The sequence below is a fragment of the Peromyscus leucopus genome, chromosome 1 (genome assembly GCF_004664715.2).
Source record: "Peromyscus leucopus breed LL Stock chromosome 1, UCI_PerLeu_2.1, whole genome shotgun sequence".
NCBI classification, from domain to species: domain Eukaryota; kingdom Metazoa; phylum Chordata; class Mammalia; order Rodentia; family Cricetidae; genus Peromyscus; species Peromyscus leucopus.
The window spans coordinates 88,388,830-88,407,688 of NC_051063.1; the positions used below are offsets into that span (position 1 = coordinate 88,388,830).

Consider the following 18,859-nt stretch of genomic DNA (forward strand, 5'->3'; position numbering starts at 1 on the left):
CCCGAGTGCTGAGATTAAAGGTGTGAGCCACCACCATCTGGCTCTCCTAGTGGTTCTTATCCTCAGTTTCCTCTGTGAAATGAAGAGAACAGTACCTGCTCCTAGGGTTATATTCAGGTGGGAGGTGCCTGAAATAGAAGGTGATACAGAATGTGATATGGGAGCTGGGGAGAGGGCTCAATGCTTAAGAGCACTTAGTGCTCTTCCAGAGGACCTGGGTACAGTTTCTAGCACCCACAACTACCTGTTTCTAGTATTCTGACCCGCCCCTTGGGGCTGCCCTGTATCCTATGTAAAAGCCTCATTAAGGAAAAAACCTCCCTTCTCTCTCTTCCCCTTTCTCTCCATTCCCACAAGGTGTGCACCCTCGACTCCACTCCTCCCCCTCTTTCTTCTTTCTTTTTCCCTCTTTTCCTATCTTTCTCTTCATCTCTCTATTTTAATAAACTTATTTCCATGTGGATACAGTGCCTGGGGTATCAGTAACTGTCCATGCGCCGCAGCTGCCGCTGCATCTGCCAGGCATCTTTTCCCTCACAGTAGGATACCCTGGCTGGCTGGGGTCCCCTTGCACAGTATCATAACACTTGTAATTCCAACTCCAGGGAGACCTAAAAACCTCTTGGCTTCCATGAACGCCTGCACTCAGGTGCATATGAGCACATGCAGAGACGTAGAAATATACATAATTAGAAATAATAAAAGAGTATACTCACTAGAGTTATTGTTCTTTATGTCCATCTTGCATTGTCTACCAGCAATCTCCAGTTCTGGCTGCCTGTAGGAGAAGTCTTGATACAGCAGCATGGTGTGGGCCCTCCGCTGAGGATGTGGAGAATCTGCAGGTTTTCTTTAGGGTGGGGCAGTAGACCCCAATAAGAAAACATCTGGTTTACCTTCTTGCTGCCAGGCATCACAGAAAAGTTTTCTGTGAAGTGCACACACTGCTGGGGGAACTGGGCGTTATGATATTATAAGCGGGAGTCCTGGCGGGTAGAGCCAAGGGCCCAGCTCTGGCTTCAAGCTCACTCTTTCTGCTGACTTGATGTCTCTCTTTTGCTCCCTCCTCTCTCCTATCCCATTTAATATCTTGAAAAATCAAAAGGAAAAAGAAAAATACTAGTCAAAATAGAAAGTTCTGCCAGGGCATTGTCTGCGTGCTCATGGTGTATACAGTGGAAACTCTGGGTATGTGGGGTCCCTATGGGTCAGACCCCTTCTTCCTGCTGTGTTCCTCAAACAGGACTCCCTTCCTGAATGGCACAACTCGGAAATAGAACAGGAAACTGTTTAGGTGGGGGGTTTCTGGAGTCATCCTTCCCCACCCTCTTCTAAAGGTAAGATAGGCAGGGAGCCTCTCCCTGCTTGGATGTCTGGAATTTGTTTCCTCAGCTTCGAGGTAGAGTAGGGTTCTTCTTCCCTGGGTCCTGCAAGGGCACTGTCCCTCAGGTTCCCCCTGGAGTCCCTAGACTGTTGATTCTATTGCTAGAAGTTCTTTGAGTGGATACTTAGGAAACAGCAGGTTTCCCAGGTCCTGGCCAGGGAGGTTGGGTAATCTGATCATGGGGACCATCTAGGCTTGAACAACACCGGCTCCACCCATTGGAATGTGGCCGGGCCACTTTGTCTCCTACACCCTGATAAACAATGACCCTGTGCTTTAATTCCTGGGAATGTCGCTGGGCTCTGGGCACCCTGAGCCCTCAGAGTGGTTCTCAGTCTGTGGGTCACAGCCCTTTTGAGGAGGCGTTGAATGACCTTAGGCAACGGGTTGCCTAAGATCATCGGAGAACACATTACATTACGATTCGTAGCAGTAGCAATAGTTCAGTTATGAAGTAGCAATGAAAATTTTACAGTTGGGGTCACCACAACATGAGGAACTATACTAAAGGGTCGTAGCATTAAGAAGGTTGAGAACAGGGCTGAAGAGATGGCTCAGGGGTTAAGAGTGCTTCTTGCTCTTCCAGAGGTCCTGAGTTCAATTCCCAGCACCCACATGGTGGCACGCAGGACACCGTATATGTGATAAATCTTAAAAAAAAAAAAAAAAGGAAGGTTGCGAACCATGTGATCTATGTGCTGATTTTCCCAAGTACAGCCTGGGGTTGATAGAACGAGGGGCAGGAGGTCAGGGTTCAGTAGGTCACTGAGTGAGCGCCTGTGCCCACTCTGCCTCCTGCTGCTTTCCTCGTTACTGTCCCACTCCTGCTTGCAAGGTGTGGGCTGTCTCCTGGGTCCTAGGGAGGCACCACCTCTCCTGCTGGAAATTTTCATCCCCAACAATGTGGAGGTAACTCTAGGAAAAAACGGAATAAATCTTTACATTTACTTACCTTTTTTTTTTTTTTTTTAAGTGTATGAATGTTTCGCCTGCATATGTGTGTATACCATATGCACCTCTGGTCCCCAGAGAGGCCAGAAGAGGGCACTGGCTCCTCTGGCACCAAAGTTGGAGACAAATATGAACCACCTTGCAGGCTGGGAATTGAACCCAGATCCTCTGGAAGAACAGCATGTGCTCTCGACTGCTGAACCCTCTCTACAGCTCCAAGAGAAGAAGAATCTAGAAAACATCCCCTTACAGGGCAGCAGCATGGTGTGTGCGAGAGCACCTCCCACTTGGTGGCCTTCACCCTACAGAAGGGTGCAGAGGAGACCACATGACTCAGAAGAGGCAGTTGGCGCTGGACTTCGCGTCCTGCAGTGTGTAGCCTTGAGCCAGTGATTTCTCCCCTCTTGTGGGTTATTCCTAAAATGATGAGACCTCATAGTGACCACTAGGGATGAGCATACAGTTATCTCCAGTCACAATGGTCAGCATGCAAGAAATGGTGACTGGTACAGATAGTTTGCGTGGCCCGTCGGTGGAGTCCAGGGTTTGAGCTGGCCATACTTCCTCGTCTCCATTACTCGCTATTCAGGTCGGGGACACTATGGGGCTGGAAACGAGGTCTTTTCAGATATTTCTGTATTGAGTAAGTGAGTGAGTGAAATAGTGAATATGCTGAATTCACAGTCATTGTTGGGGACAGATGAGGCAGCATCTTTCAGATGGTGTCACCTAATAAGAGTCTTTAAAAACTCCTCCTGAATGCTCGATTAGACAGTGGCGACTGTTCTTCTGGAGCTTTCTGGAGAAGTTGCTGGATCTGGGGCAAGCTGTTAAGGGCTACATTCTGGCCTGGAGTCCAAATGCCGTAGTCAGTGTTAGGGGAAGTGTGTGGTCTTCTGCAGGGCAGCACCTGGTCTCAGAGATGTTTTCTGTCCCCAGAGCCCCTGCCTGCCTTCTGGGATCACTTTTGGTGTCTGTCATCAGAGCAGCATTCACTACTACCTCTTCTTAGGTTCTTCAGGGTTGATGCCGGTGGCACTTTTTTGGGTGTTCCTCGGTGGGGAAGAGTCTGGTGGTCTGTGTTTAGCAGTGTTGTAGCCTAGGCAGGAAGGTGTAAGGGCAAGTTCCCATCAGCCACTGGGAGATATGATAGATATATATATATTTACAATATTTATTTATTTGATAAGAAGGAAACTTACTAACCAGTGTTTGCCATCTTCCTTTGGTTCTTACTCTCATGTTAGGTTCTTCTAAACATATCTTGCTGAAGGAAGGTCCTTTCTAGTTGCCAGTGTTGGTATAAGGGAGAGTATCTGCTCCGGCTGGTGCGTCCAGCCTGAGGTCCAAGGCATATGGCCAAGCTCAGCTATGAAGTTGGCCCAACACAGGCTTGTAAAATTATTTAAAACATGACTAGATTATTTTCAGAGACTCCATTGTGAGCTTTGTAGGGGACAGCCTGTGTTGCAAGGTCAGAGGGTGGGGCTCGCCGAGCAGTAGAGCCCGTGTGTCTGTGCGCTCCGGTTTGTTTCTTAAGCGCGCATACCAGGGCTGACTTCTTTGTTTTCCACATTCTGGCTGAGCTTTGGATATAAAGAAGTGTGTGTGTGTGTGTGATGACAGATGGGCTCCCAGGTCAACCCTGGGAACAGAGGGTGTGGTGGCAACCACAGTGACCACAGTGAACTGACAGGTGGGTCTATTTCCCAGACTTGCAAAAGTATATGTATTTCCAAGGTGGATTGCATTTTTTGAAAAATGTGTATCTGAAAGTTTTGACTTTTAAAATTCCACTGGATTTTTAACCTCATTGGAATTCAAATAAAACTTGTCTTGGGCACATATTAGTTCACAGTCATCAGTTTGCAATGCCTGCTATGTGTCTGGGTAGGTTAACATATGGGATGGGTTCCAGGGTTGTCTGTGCATAGGGGTGCTGCGGGCCCTGGGAGCTGTATGTGGAGGCAGGTGCTATGGCCATCCTTGTTGTGGACATGGAGGAGTCCGTGCTATGTAAAGTAGAAAGCAACTTGGAGATCATGTGTAGTATCCTGTGTATCGCGTGTACCACAACACACATGTGGAGGTCAGAGGACAAAACAAGGGACTTGGGTCTCTCCTTCCACCATGTGGGTTCTAGCAATTAAACTCAGGTTTTCAGGCTTGGCAGCAAGTGCCCTTACCCAGTGAGCCATCTTGCTGACCCTTAAAGTTTTTAGAAATATTTCTAACCACCCCGTCCGTCCGTCCGTCCGTCCATCCGTCCGTCCTCGTCCTCCGTGTGTTGTGTGTGTGTGTGTGTGTGTGTGTGAGAGAGAGAGAAGAGAGAGAGAGAGAGAGAGAGAGAGAGAGAGAGAGAGGACAGCTATGTCATTTATTTATCTTCTTTCATGTGGGTTCTAGGGATTGGACTCAGGTCATGAGGCTCAGTGGTGACAGCCTTTACCTGTTGAGCTGTCCCACGGCCACCTACAATTGTAAAGAACTAACTAATCCATAAATGCAAACAACAATGATGACACAGGGGTTTGTCTATCTGGCACAAGTATTTGCCACCAGGATTCAACACTGGGTTGGAGGCAGGAAAAGAAAAAGAAGCTGTGTTTTGGTTCATAATCCTTCTAGAATGTGTAGCTCTTGAGGAAGTTTTGAAAAGCAAATAGGAATTGGGAAGTATACCACTCTAGTCTAAGCCTTCAGGAGTCAAAGGGGCTGGAGGTGACCAGGAAGGACCACTTGGGAGAAAAGAGACCTTGAAGGTTGCACAGAATTTATCAGGGAAGATAACAGTGGGAGGCACACTCAGGGTGGCAACAACACAGTGATTGGGTGGTGGACAGTTAATCTGCAGGACTTGGGGGGTATGGAGTGATGAGATACAAAAGCAGGGCTAAAGGGAGTGGTAGCAGAAGAAACCTGGGTCCAGGCACAAGTGCTCTGACAGCAAGGACAGTGGGCCATTGCGGAGCTGCGGGCAGTCTTTGTGGCCCTTCCGGCTCTCCATACCTGTCGCTGGTCTCTGCTAGGCTGTTGCTGGTGATGGAGGGTTAAGTCTGGTACCTGATGACTAAGCCCAGGACACTTCCTGTTCCTCCCTGGCTCCTTGGCATCAGGCCCACTGGGGTCAGAGGTAGCCTTTGCCTGAAGAGTAAGCAGGAAGACTAAGCCCCACTTGGCACTAATTTGAACTTGAAATTTGGTCCCGTGGGTGTAGAAAGGCTCTTGGCTGCTGTCTGCTCTGATTTCTTCATTTGTGAAATAGAAAGAGTACTACCTTCAAAGGCTGTTGTCCTTACAACATGATTTCTAGATGTAGTCATACTTTGTGCTTACATTGGACACTTGCTGCAACCTGGATGCATGGCACAGATGACATCTATCTGACCCGTTGGGGGTGAGTGCCTGTACCAAGCGGCAGGTTATGTAGTAATCATTGTCTTTCCCCCAAAGAACACAGTGCTAAGCACATGGTAGGACCAAATAAGTATTAACTATATGGGGTTTGTGCTTGTAAGCCTAATTCAGGTTTATTTGTTTTTGTTTTTGTTTTTCAAGACAAGGTTTCTCTGTGTAGTCCTGGTTGTCCTGAAACTCACTATGTGAGTGAGTTGGCCTCTGCCTCCTGAGTGCTGGGATTAAAGGTGTGCACCCCCTCCGCCCCCTGCCCCCCAGCTAATTCAGTCTTTATAACAGTTGATTTGTGATTAATTACAATCTCTTTTGTAGTTAAAACTAATTTGTTAGGAAAGACAATTGCGAGAATGGCTCCTGGTCACTCATTCTTTTTTTTTTTTTTCTTTATTTTTGAGAATTCCATACATGTATACAATGAAATATGATCATATCCGCTTCCTATTCCTGTCTTCCAACTCTCCTTTTATTCCCTCCATTATGTACCCTCCAACTTAATGTCTTTGTTGTTGTTTGTTTCGGTGCCCCACTTAGTCCCGTTAGCACTGCCTGTCTGTGGATGGGTCTGGGCTGTCCACTGGAGCCCCCTTATAGAAGTAATTCTGAATGGTCTTATTAAATAAGAAACACAGAGTCAAATGCAGAGTTAAAAGCCCAGAGATCAGAGAGCAGTAGCCAAGAGCTAAGACCAACTTATCTTACCACTCGCTGCAGCTCCCATCCTTCCCCTGAGAGAGACCTTCTTCCTGTGTGTGTCTGTATTATTATTGCCTTTCTGTTCTGCCTTCTCATTGGCTCTAAACCCAACCACATGACTTTCTCGTCACTGCCTGTCTATACAGACCTCCAAGTCTCTATGCTTAGTACTTGGATTACCATGCTGTCACCATGCTGGCTGTGTCCTTGAACACACAGACTCTGCCTGCCATGGGATTGGATTAAGGGCATGTGCTACCACTGCCAGACTTATGCTTAATGGCTATGACCTCTGATCCCCAAGTAACTTTATTTATTAACATACAAATAAAATCATATTTCAGCACAAATAAAATATCATCATACCTCCTCAAAGAGAATGTTCTTCCTCCACTAGCAGCCAGCAGTAGATCCTTGTATAAACTGATGACATGACCACTCCATGTTAAGGGGAAAGTTGTATTGTAGATATAAGAGAGAGAACAGACAGAGGCATTTAGCAGAGTCCAGAGCAGAGAGAGAAAGAAGTAGACTGGACATGGCCCAGGGCTGTCTGTGAGAGAGGGGAGAACAGCAGGGGATAGAGAATAGAGAAAACACAGACAAGCAGGAGCAGAGTGAGAGAGAGAGAGAGAACACACACACACACACACACACACTCACACTCACAAGCATGCATAGCGGAATAGCAGGGTTATAAGGAGAATGCATAGCTGGTGGGAGGGAAGCCAGTTAACTGGAAGAGGTGAGATCTAGGTACTTGTGATAAAGAGGGAGCCTGGAGGCCAGCGTGCATTTTTTGGTATGCTAGTAGGTACCATAGGTAGCCATTTGTCCCTTCTGCCAGTAGGAAGGGAAATGACTTCCTTTTGGCAGATTGGAACCGGCTTCACAAGTTCTTGAGGAATGCTGGCTCTTATCTGACCTCCAGAAATCCTCCTGTAGTCCAGACTGAACCCATCTCTGGATATCTGGACTGCTTTTTGGGGTTTGGGGAACTGGAGTTTCCTTTGGACCTGACACTCCTTCAGCTGGTCACTCACTCTCATTTTGCTGTGGCAGACTCACATTGTGTTACAATTTGGAAGGCTTTTACGACACTTTTTTTTAAAGGCAACAACTCAGGTTTCACTACCAAAGTGTTGAAAATACTTTGTAACAGATGTAACAGATACAAAGTTTAGAAAAATTACCCAACTGCCATCCTAAATAGACTGAGAACAAAAATCCCCTTTATTTTTTTTTCTCAGTATATATTTCTTGAGCTCCTACTGTGTGCCGGCACTGTGGTAAAACCTAGAATGCAGCTGTGTAACAGCCTGCAGCTCCCTCTCCCCTTCAACCTCGAGGAGCTGTGTCACCCACCTTGTGATGGGGAGACCCGTGTAGGTGACAGTGAAAAAGCCACTGTTGGTCTGTGACCTCAGGATCTTAGTTTCCCTTTCTGTTTCCTCCTACCTCTTTTGGCAGTGAAAGATTCCTGGTTAAAATTTGTCCAGAAAGAGCCTTAGCCATTCCCAGGTAGTTCTGAAAGAATCCTGGAGTTTTACCTCGAGGTAGGTGGATATGGTAGCGGTGTTTCTCCACTGGGAATAGGCTTGGTTTCAGGGCTGATTTTAACCCAGTGCAGGATGGAAGAAACTAATTGGATGATTCTTTCTGACATCAGGACTAGACGTTAGGCTGTGTCCAGATGCTAGAGGGAGCCAACCTCACAGGCTCCAAGAACAACACCACATTGGGACCTATAGCCTATAGTGCTTGCCTGCATGTGGACAGCCAGCCATCCTCATTCCCTTGGGCCACAGTGGGTGGTGACTCAGAGCTGGAACTGTGTTCCTGCCTGGTGCCTGATTTTGCTTGGGGTGTGGAGAGGAAGGAGAATGAATGAGCAGGAACGGCGTGGCTGCTGGATTGTAACACCTGGGAGCAGTTGTGGAGAACTGAAATTGAGAAAGAGAGAGCAGGCAGATGGGAGCCTTCCTCTCTGTCTGCCGTGAGCCGAGTGCAGATTTCATCAGACTACCACCAGGAAAGACGCAGTTCTGAACATGGGGCTCAAAGCGAGTGTGGGCCTGTCTGCAAGCAGTGAGCAGGTGAGTCTTGGATGGGTCTGTCAGGAGTCAGTGTGTGATATATTTTGGTTCCTGAAGTTTCAGATGGCCAGGAGTGCCATTACTCAGCAAGAATGCCATTTAATTAGGAAAAAGTAGGACAAAAGTTCCCTGAACTCTTATCTCCCTCATATTCTTACGAACAGTATCCTGTTGGCAGATGATGTTTTAAGTTACCTGTGGTGTTGTTGCTGAACTTCCGACTGGGGTTGGCTGGATGGTAGGAGTTTGAGAAGATCCTCAGTCACCTAAAACGTTCTTACTCCCTGGGCGAGTCCTGTGGCACCTGGCCCTGTGTTCTCAAGTGACTGCCGAGGCACCGGTTTAGGGAAGAAAGCACTGAATGGAATTATAAACGGGCATTCTGAGGTTGAAAATGTCTCCCCTGTAATTTCAGTACTCCTGTAGGCTGTGTGTCCCTGGCCGAGCCCAGCCTGTGGGGGAGGTGGATTTTCTTGGTCTGTACTTTCTGCACCATGGAGACAGACCCTCTGAGGGACAAGGGTGTGGTTGAGGGACTGTGCCTGCTGAACTGAAACCGCTTTGCCTGGCAGGCGAGTTCTTTAAATAGATGTTAACAGGGATCTGGGGTTTTTGTGTACCTTAACTCAAAGGGAGGAAAGTATGTGCTTGAGTCTCTGTCTTTGCAGGCTCCTCCTGCTGGAGTTGTAAAGCAGAGCAAGGCAGGACACCTAAGAGCAGTTCTAGAGCTAACAAAGGAAAAGCCCAGTAGGCCCCGCATGTGGAAGTGTTGCCCGGGCCCTGGCATTACAGCCTCCTCAGAAGCTTGAAGAGTTGGAATATCTCCTCCATTTACAGATAAGCCCAGCACTCACCCACTCCTTCAAGGCCATGCATGCATGGACAGAGCTGAGGTTTAAACTCCAGGCTGTGTCCAATCTGATCTGCCTGGGTGGCCTCTGCGATGGGGAGCCCAGGATGAGGAAATCAGAGCCCTGAGAGGTTGAGGAGTCACTGCTAACAAGGCTGATACTGGCTTCTATTACCTTGTTTCTCTGAAAACTTCCTTCAAAAAGGGGAAGGGCTGTCTGCATTTGATTTCCTCATTCTAGTAGGAGTTTGCCTTTAATCTTTTCATTCATGATCACAGGAAGCCAAAATTACAACTCCCTATTCAGCAGGTGGAATTCTAGGTATGCAACCCCTTGTGGGATCTGGGATGCAGGCAGGCTTCCTTCGGTCAGGTTACTTGCTTGGAAGAGGTATTTTACAAATGGAGTGGCCACTGAGTGGATCTGTAAAGCCTGTAGCCTGTGTGAGAGAGAGCTTTCTAGATCATGCTGGAAGTTATCAGTTTGCTCTATCCAGGGGACAAGGAGGACAGAGCTACCTCCTTTCAAGGTGGGCAGTCGTGCTGTGACCCTCTCAGACTCCACTCTCTCTGTGCCTTTTATACAGGAAAGGCAGTACCTGAGCATCCCTTAGGTGGCGACCCCAGGGTTTGGCTGGACTCAAGTTGCTGCCTAGTTTGGGGTGAGTGTAAGCCAGATGTCTGTAGTGTGAGTAGTGTGGGTGCTCGTAGCCCGGCACTGCTATATTTCTGGCTCCCCAGGGATAGTGGGTACTTCCAGCACTGGCATAAGATCCTTTGTCAGGGCCTGGGAGCCCTGGCCCACTCACCCGTCTTTGGGACTTTGTGATGGGTTGATAGGCTTTGCACAATCTCTTGCTGAAGGTGGCTGATACTCATTCCCAAGGTAACAGTTTGGGTGCCTCCCACATGAGCATCCCTGTTGCCATGCTCTAGGTAAAACACTAGAATTACAGGAGCCAGCCCCCAAGGAACCGTGGATTGGCAGGTGGTGAAGACTGGAGGTTAAGTACTAGTTGTGGGGGGCAGAGAACAATGCAAGAGCCTTCATAGCTATCCCTGAACTATGAGCTTAACCCCACCTTCTGTCTAGTGCATAAAAGGGAGACAGGTGATGTGTGTTTATACTTCCACCCCCATCCTGTGTGTTCTTAACCACTCAGCAGTTTCCTCTCGGGCATTTGATCCATTGCTTTCTGCACTGAGGGTATTAACCTTCTCTTGTGGGCTTGAAGAGGCTTCTGGCGTGCCAGGAGAAGACAGCTACATCTTGATGGCCAGTGATAGGTTCTTGTCTCCGTGGCCTGAGTTCTGGTTTCTGCAGGCTTTGGAAGCTCATTGGAAGGCTCACTTGAAGGTCAGAACCTCCTTAGTTTTTTTTCATTCATTGAGTCAGAAGGGACTTCTGAGCACCTCCCCGGTGCCAGACACCTCTCCAAACTGATACAGCAGTAAAGAGACAGGCCAGACTGCATGCTAGTCAAAGAAACCCACAGTAATCGCACGTGCACGTAAGTGAGAAACATTACAGCTGTTAATAACTAAAATAGGCTGATGCTGTGTGAGGTGACGGTGGGAAGGGCTGAGGGGGTGATAGCCCTGCCCAGGTCTAAAGGACAAGGTGCCAGCTCCATGGACACAGGCAAGGAGCGTGCCGCCTGAGAGGACAGAGGCTGCCAAGTAGGAAAGACTGGGTGTTCAGGAAATGAGGAGGGCAGGGACAGAGTAGTATATGAAGAGGCGGCTGCTAGGTAGGGCTCGTGTCATCTGAGGTTTTGTTTGTTAGGAGATAGATTCTAGTGTAGCCCAGGGTAGCCTGGAACTCACTTTGTAGTCGAGGATGACCTTGAGCTTCTGCGTGCGCCTCCTGCTTCTCCTAGTGTGTGCCACAATGCCAGTGTATGTGGCACTGGAGATGGAAGCCAGGGCTTTGTGTGTGCTGGGCAAGCACTGTGCCACCTGAGCTCAAGCCCTAGCCCCTCTTCTAGGGTTTTCTAAGCCAAGGCAAGGAGCTTATTTTCACTCTGGATGGTGTCGTGCTTCCAGTATTTAATGGAGGGGCTTGTCATGAACCCATGAGAACTTCCAGGGAACTCAACAAAAGCTGAGGTGTAAAAGCCAAGGATGTGCTTAGGAGATAAAAGCTAAGCCTGGTGATTGCAAGGCTGTAATCTCAGCTGCTTTAGAAGCTGAGGCAGGAGGATTGCAACTGCGAAGTCTGCCCAGACCACAAAGTGAGTTCGAGGCCAATTTAGTGAGACCCTGGCTCAAAGTAAAAAGTCAAAAGGCAGCTGGAGATGTAGTTGTGTGATGGAGCACTTGCCTCACTTTCCAGGGCCCTAGGTTCAGTCCCTAGTATGGGAGTGGGGAGGGTGGGGTGGTATGTGGGCCAGAGGCAAGCGGGTGGAGATGGTGGAGTGCTGAGGGTGAATGCAGAGCATCTCTGAGAAGAAGCCAGGAGAGCTCACATGCTTATCACAAGAGGAAGTTAAGGTAGAGAAGGAACAGAGAATGCCTCCAGTGTTTGAGGACATTGGTGCCGGACAAGTTTGGTTTGGGGCAAAGACGGCTTATTCTCTCCCTTTGTTAAATCTTAGGTGTCTGTTTGTTGTTGCCATAGTCAAGGCTCAGTCGGGTTAAACAAACATTGAACGCCATCTATGTGCTTAAGTGTGCATGCCCCTTTTTTAGCCCCTCTTTAAATTTCTTAGGAACCTTTTAAAATCACATTTGTGCCGGGCAGTGGTGGCGCACGCCTTTAATCCCAGCACTCGGGAGGCAGAGCCAGGTGGATCTCTGTGAGTTCGAGGCCAGCCTGGGCTACCAAGTGAAACCTTGTCTCAAACCCTGTCTCAAAAAAACCTAAATAAATAAATAAATAAAGTTGCATTTGTAATGGCGGAGCCATGGCTTAGAGATGTGAGGGAGCTTGCTTTAGTTGAACCAGCCCCAGCTCCAAAGTTCTGGGCTGACTGGTCGCTCAGGGCACATGTTGAAAGAGATAGTTTAGTATTGAGTGGATAAGACAGGATGGGACCATAGGCAGGCTGGACCATCCAGGCCTGATTCCCAGGCTACAGGAAGAAGGGCTGGCAGGGGAGTGGCCGTGTGGTGAGAGCTGTTGTCAATGTTGAAATATCTGCAAACTTGAAAGACCATTCTCATAAGATTGTCAGCCTCCTAAGAAGTGCCACATTAAGGTGACACTTTCTGTTAAGTGAACAAATTAGTAAAAGTGCTAAATAAAATAAAACAAAAGGAGCTTAGGAAATGTTGGCAAGTCGAAGATACTGTTTGTTCTTTTGATACAGTCTCATCTAGCCCAGGCTGGCCTGGAACTTATGATATGTGACTGAGGATCTCTTTGAACTGCTGACCTTGTCTCCACCTCCTTGGTGCTGGGATGCTGGGTGTGGGCCACCGTAGCCTGTTCATGGCATTGGGGACTAAATCTACAGCCTTGTGCATGCTTGACAAGCACTGTCACTGGAGAGGCATCCCTAGCCCTTGAAGATGGTTTCTACTCTTGATTACAACCTCTCTGTTGAGGAGCCCAGATGAGAGCTGATGTAGTTAAGGCAAATTCTTCTCATTTGTGGAGTTTCACTTTTCAGTTTTGAGCGTTTTCTGGGGCACTATTAGGTGACCCACAATCCTTAGTTCTGCTGAAACACAAAGAGCACAAAGATAAAATGTGCCTTAAGAAGGCTGGAGGCGATGCTGAAGGTGGCCTTAGCCTGAGGGCGACTGCTTTCTCCAGTGTTCTGGGAAGCACACGAAGGTTGGAAGCTTGGGGACAGGAGACTGACAGGTACTGCTCAGTATGCTTGATGAGACCCTCCTCTGACTTTGGCCGGATACTTTCCTTACGTTTTTAAGTTGTTTCTTCTTTTTATAGCTAGGACCAGATAAGAGCTGGGGCTGCCAGCACATCTGTCACACTCCACATACCAGTGCCACAGCCCTCGGAGAGCCACACTCAGCCGTGGGCTCTGACCTCCTGTCAAGTGTCTGTCACAGCTTTCCCAGAGCTCCCTGCATTAAAAAAAATCAATAAAAAATCAATTTGCTAGATAAATAGCTGGAACTCTTATGTTTAACTAATCAAAGTCACTGCCCCACCCCACCCCTGTTTTGGTTTTAATTTTTCAAGCCAGGGATTGTCTGTGTAGTCCTGGCTGCCCTAGAACTTGCTCCTGCAGACCAGGCTGGCCTCCAGTTAAGGGATCCTCCAGTCTCTGCCTCCTGAGTGCTGGGATTAAAGGCTTTGCCACCACACCAGTCTATGCTCATTTTATAGGAATGAAAAATTCACCTTCCCAAAACTTTGCAAGAAGCTGTCAGGCCCTTGTGTTCTGACCAGCCCCGTGTGTTGTGGTGCAGGTGAGCAGCAACCTCTTCTCCATGGTCCTCTGTATTCTGTTATCAAGGCTCTTGTGTTTGCTACCAGCCCTCTGGGGCAGCTGGGGTCCTTCCCAGCCCAGGGCTTTTGTGAAGGTGTGCTTGTTTACCTGGGTGCTTACTATTCCTGCTGCCTTCCTTCCCTTCATGCTTGGTCCTTTCCAGGTCGCACTGGCTGCTGGGTCTTTCTGAGAGGCCGCTTCTGGGGAAAAGAGTGGGATTTGAAAAAGAAGACTAGACTGTGTTTTAAATCACTTGGCAGATTATTTTCAGTAGCCTGAAGAGAAGCAGAAACTCCTGTGTGAGGAGAGTTTCTATTCCATTGAACCCAGCCGCCTGGCTCCCAGCCTGGCGGTGTCTGCCATACTGAGGAGCGAGGTGGGAAGTCAGGTTTCAGGACAGGTCTTTCAGGGATGTGTCAGTACAGGCCTGCAAAATGCTTCTTGAGTCAGGGTGATGGGACATGCGACTCTTTGTGGGTTTTAGGATCAGGAAATAGACTGGAGTTTCAGGGCCAAAGCGGACAATGACTGCAGCATGACTGGACTTGCAGTCTCCAAGCTTCTGTACCAGGCAGCCTCCGTTGGGCAGTGGTGGCCTGGAGCTGTAAGGGAGGACAGTAGCTGACTGTGTCTGTAGACAAGTTGTCTACCTCTTGTGGGCTCGCTTTTCTCCCTAATGGCCTGGTGACAACAGGTACTTACCCTACTGGTATTAAGGTTGAATGGTGTAGCCTAGGGACCTTACTCATGTCTTTCTGTTCAAAGAGTGCTGAGCTGGAAATTTTGCCAGGAGCAAGCTGGGTACATCCAGTCAAAAGTGGTGACATTTCAGGACCCCAGTGTTCAGGCTGTGTTCATCCCTGTGGGTCCATCTCCTCTCCCAATGGTTATGTCTTCTTCTTTTTTTTTTTTTTGTTTTGTTTTGTTTTTTAAATTCTGATAATATCTCATAATCTGGAGCCTTATTTCTTTTATTTCTATCATGGAAATAACATGATCTGTGTCTCTGACCTCCTTGGTTACCTGAGAGTGTTGGATGATAAAAGTGAGCAGCTGGAAACTGGTAAGGCTGATGCTGAGGATGGCAGTGTTGGCATCGAGGGCAGCATGCATATTAGGGGAGGGAGTTTGGAGGGCTGCTCTAGGTGTGACCAGGCAACAATTATTTTTCGTCCGATTAACTCATCTTCCTTCTAGTGTTAGAGCACTTGCACTTTTGAATTAAGCGCCAGCACCTTGTAGCTCCGGATTCATGAGCCTGGGACTCTGGGTTTATTGTGATGACATGAGTTGGGATAGGGAGCAGAGCAGTTGCCCTTGGGGTTGACATTGTGTGTAGAAAAGGTGACCACTGGCTGCTGGATCTGTTCCAGGCACATAAAAGATTTGCCCTGTGCTCTGGTCTACCAGAGGGTCCATCAGATGACCTTATGATAGGAGCAGAGGCTGCTTGGGGGATACTGATTGCCATACAAGTGTCATTCAGAACTTTGGCCCTGGGCACAGGGAGATGAAGGAGTAGATAGAGGTGGCACTGTGTTTCCGATGCCCTGCCTGCAGGGCTTTCTAACCATAATCAGGAAGCCACTAGGCTCTGATCATGTAGAAGGCATGGGAGTCACAAACAACCTAGATTCAGGCCCTGTCTCCACGTTCTTCCCTGAAGTTGGCTTGTGCACACCCCTCACCTTCTCAGCCCAGTTTTCTCTCTTACAGAATGTGGAGCTGGTGTGCTGATAGCTGAATGTGTGTGAGCAAATGTTTTGTAGACTGTAAAGTGCTTCTGAATTCTAGAGGCGCTGCTGCTTGATTGTTCTCTCGAGCAGGGCATTTTCCCACCAGATTGCAAATGGGACCGACCCAGAGTTTACATTCTCAAGCTTCCTGGAGATGACTCTAAAAAGCTAGGTGCAAATAAGGCCCAACCCTTGAATGTGATGCAAGGCTGTCTGAAACAGGTGTTGCAGGGGGCTGCTCCCATCCCAACTGGAAAGCTGCCTTTTTGGGAAGCCCAGGCTGCTGCCTGCCAGATGAGGTCATAGGATCCTGTGGGCTAGTCCAAGAATAGGAATGGGAATTGAGAGGCCAGCTGTGCTCCCTGGGATGACTGAAGGTTTGTTAGGGGTGGTTCTCTGTGGCTGGGTCAATTAGCAAGCAGCCTGGTCTGATGGCTTGTTAGGACCTGGGCCGCTCTAGCTACCGGTGCTAAGGTTACATCATCGGGCACCAGGACAGAGTAAAGAAAGTCTTGGGCTTTTAGTGATTGTCTTCCTAACCTGTGTGCTGTGCTGATGTTGATACGCTAATCTCCAGAGAGGCTCAGTGCTCAATTAGGGGGTGAAGCTAACATCTTAACATCACTAAACTGAGATGACCTATTGGCTGTGACAGCAAAAAGTCTCTTCACTGCCTGTGTTAAGAGCTTTTAAAAAGGGCCCCAGACCCTTGGATTTAGTAATTTTACTTCAGAGGCTTTAACTCAGGGAAATAATTTGAACTGGGACGAGGGGGCATCTATGCTCAAAGTTGCTGATTATAGTGGGAGGGGACCCCTAAAATATCCAGCATTAAAAGAGTATCAGAGTCTAAACAGAAGTACCACGGAGTCAGGGAGTAGGAATGCTTTTGTTGCCCTGAGCCCCTGCATCCACAGCAACGCCTCACACACAGGCAGTGTATTTTGAAGTTGTATGAAAAAGATTATGACTTACTCAGTAATTCAGATGAAGGAAGGCATCTGCATCAGAGTGTTTCTCCTACGGGAGTTAGATGTAGTAAAAAACCATGATGGAAACCTTTACTTTGTACATTGACTTGAAGATCTTTTTTTAAAAAAAAAAAGAAAGTTAATATCAAATATAAAAACTGAAAGAGCAACATTTTTTGTTTTTGTTTTAAAAGATTTATTTATTTTATACATATTAGTGTTCTGTCTGCATGTGCGCCTTTATGCCAGAAGAGGGCATCAGATCCCACCATAGATGGTTGTGAGCCATCATGTGGTTGCTGGGAATTGAACTCAGAATCTCTAGAAGAACAGCCATTGCTCTTAACTGCTGAGCTATCTCTCCAACCTGCAACATATTTTTATATGTAGAAAGTCTCTGCCAACATGGGCTCAGCAGTTAAGGGCACTTGCCACTACTCCTGATGACCTCAGTTCAGTCTCTAGGACCCATCCACAAGGTAGAGAGAACTGACTCCCGAAAGTTGCACTCTGACCTGCACTTGTGTGCCCTGGCACACACATGTGCTCCCACCCACCCACCCACCTACAAACAAACAAATGTGGTAACAAAAATCCTTTTTTAAAAAATACTATTTTTTTTTTTAATAGAAGGCAAAAAATAAACCCTAAACTACCTTGGAAAGAGATTTCCACACATAATGATGCCACAGGTGCTTTTTGTTAGTTTGTTTTTAGATTTTATAAAAATCTGAAAGCAAGTATGATTTTGTGCTTGGGAAATTCTTTTTAAATCCATCATACTCTCTTTTGAAAAAGGAAATTCATTTATTTGCTTATTTGTGAAACAACCCAGCAGCCTCCAGAGCCAGCTCCGCATCTTTTGAAGCTCCGGGCAGTCTTTGTCAACACACAAAACACCTACACACCACCGAGTCTGTCAGCTTGGCTGGGAAGCAGCCCCTCCTGACTTCAAAAGGGTGGTAGAAGGCTTGGGTGTTGGAACCGGGCAGGGCGTGTTCAATTGCAGAGACATGCCCATACGTTTATCAGCCCTTCAGTGAACTGAAGACATTTGGTGCAGCGAGGAGAATTTTAAGAAGATAGGATTTGCTGGGTGGGTGGTGAATTCTTGGGATTCTTTCCCTGGCATCAGTGTGCGGAAGCTGTTGAGAGTGTCGCCTCTTTGCCTTCCTTCTTGTATCAGCTTGTGCTATCTTAAAGATACTTTTTCTCCTTAGTGTTTCAGTGTATTGGAACTTTGTGTCTTTAAGATAGTGTATTTTTCTGGGCGTGGTAACACATAACTGTAATTCCACTATGTGCAAGGCAGAGATAGAATTGTCCAAAGTTTGAGGTCAGCCTAGTCTACACAAAAATTCTAGGGCAGCCAAAGATATGTAGCTATACCCTGTTTCAAAAAAAAAAACAACAACAAACAAAAAACCATTGGACACTTAGGAGTCAGAGGCTGAGGATCTGTATGAGTTTGAGGCAGCCTGGGCTACATGTGTAGTGAGTTCCAGGCCAGCCATGTTCCTCCTCCCTGAGGAATGTTGATGACTTAGGTCCCTCCCTAGGCACATTGATCTCTTGGTGTCCTTGGTGTCCCCTCATTCACATGACTTCTCATCTCTCTGTCTCCCTAGCCACAACCAGCAGACCACAACCTTCAGGCATCCTGTGACTGGGCACTTTTCTCCAGAAAACAGTGAATTCATTCTTCAGGAGGAGGAGTAAGTATCTCTTTATGTTTTTACTTAGGCAGAGTTTGGGAGCTTGGAGACATGAACTCAAAACACAACTTGCTGGGCTGTTTCTGCTGTTGTGGTTTGTTTGTTTGTTTTGTGGTCAGGTAGAGGGTGTTGGAGTGGATTGGTTGATTCAAAGTGAGAGGAGTTTTATTTTTCCATCTTCACATGTCTGGTGAGAGGATGTGGGTATGGAGAGATGCTGCGGGATGTGCTGTGGTGGTAATCATAGCCTCTTAAAAATCTCCTTTCTTGCCGGGCGGTGGTGGCGCACGCCTTTAATCCCAGCACTTGGGAGGCAGAGCAGGTGATCTCTGTGAGTTCGAGCAGCCTGGGCTACAATGAGCTCAGAAAGGCAAAGCTACACAGAGAAACCCTGTCTCGAAAAAAAAAAAAAAAAAAAAAAAAAAAAAAAAAACTCCTTTCTTCTGACATCATCACCTTGCACACTAGCTGTGCTCTGAATGGACTTCTCATCCGGTGGGAAGGTGTTAGAGGTGAGATTGGGTGCCAAGGCTACCTTCAGGAATAACCAGGTTTTTGTCCATGAACAAGTATTTGGGTAGAGATAGTAGATAATAACAAAAAAGTTTACTAAGGGAGAAAAGCTTTTCCAAGTGTGGAAACA

General features: G+C 47.4%; 1 protein-coding gene across 1 annotated transcript in view; it reads left to right on the forward strand.

Annotated features, from left to right (window-relative positions):
- Plekha7 (pleckstrin homology domain containing A7) overlaps window positions 1-18,859 on the forward strand; it is a 187,929-nt gene that overhangs the window by 100,278 nt on the left and 68,792 nt on the right. The window contains 1 exon segment of the mRNA XM_028884573.2: window positions 18,130-18,216. Within this exon segment, the coding sequence (XP_028740406.1) occupies window positions 18,130-18,216 (87 nt within the window).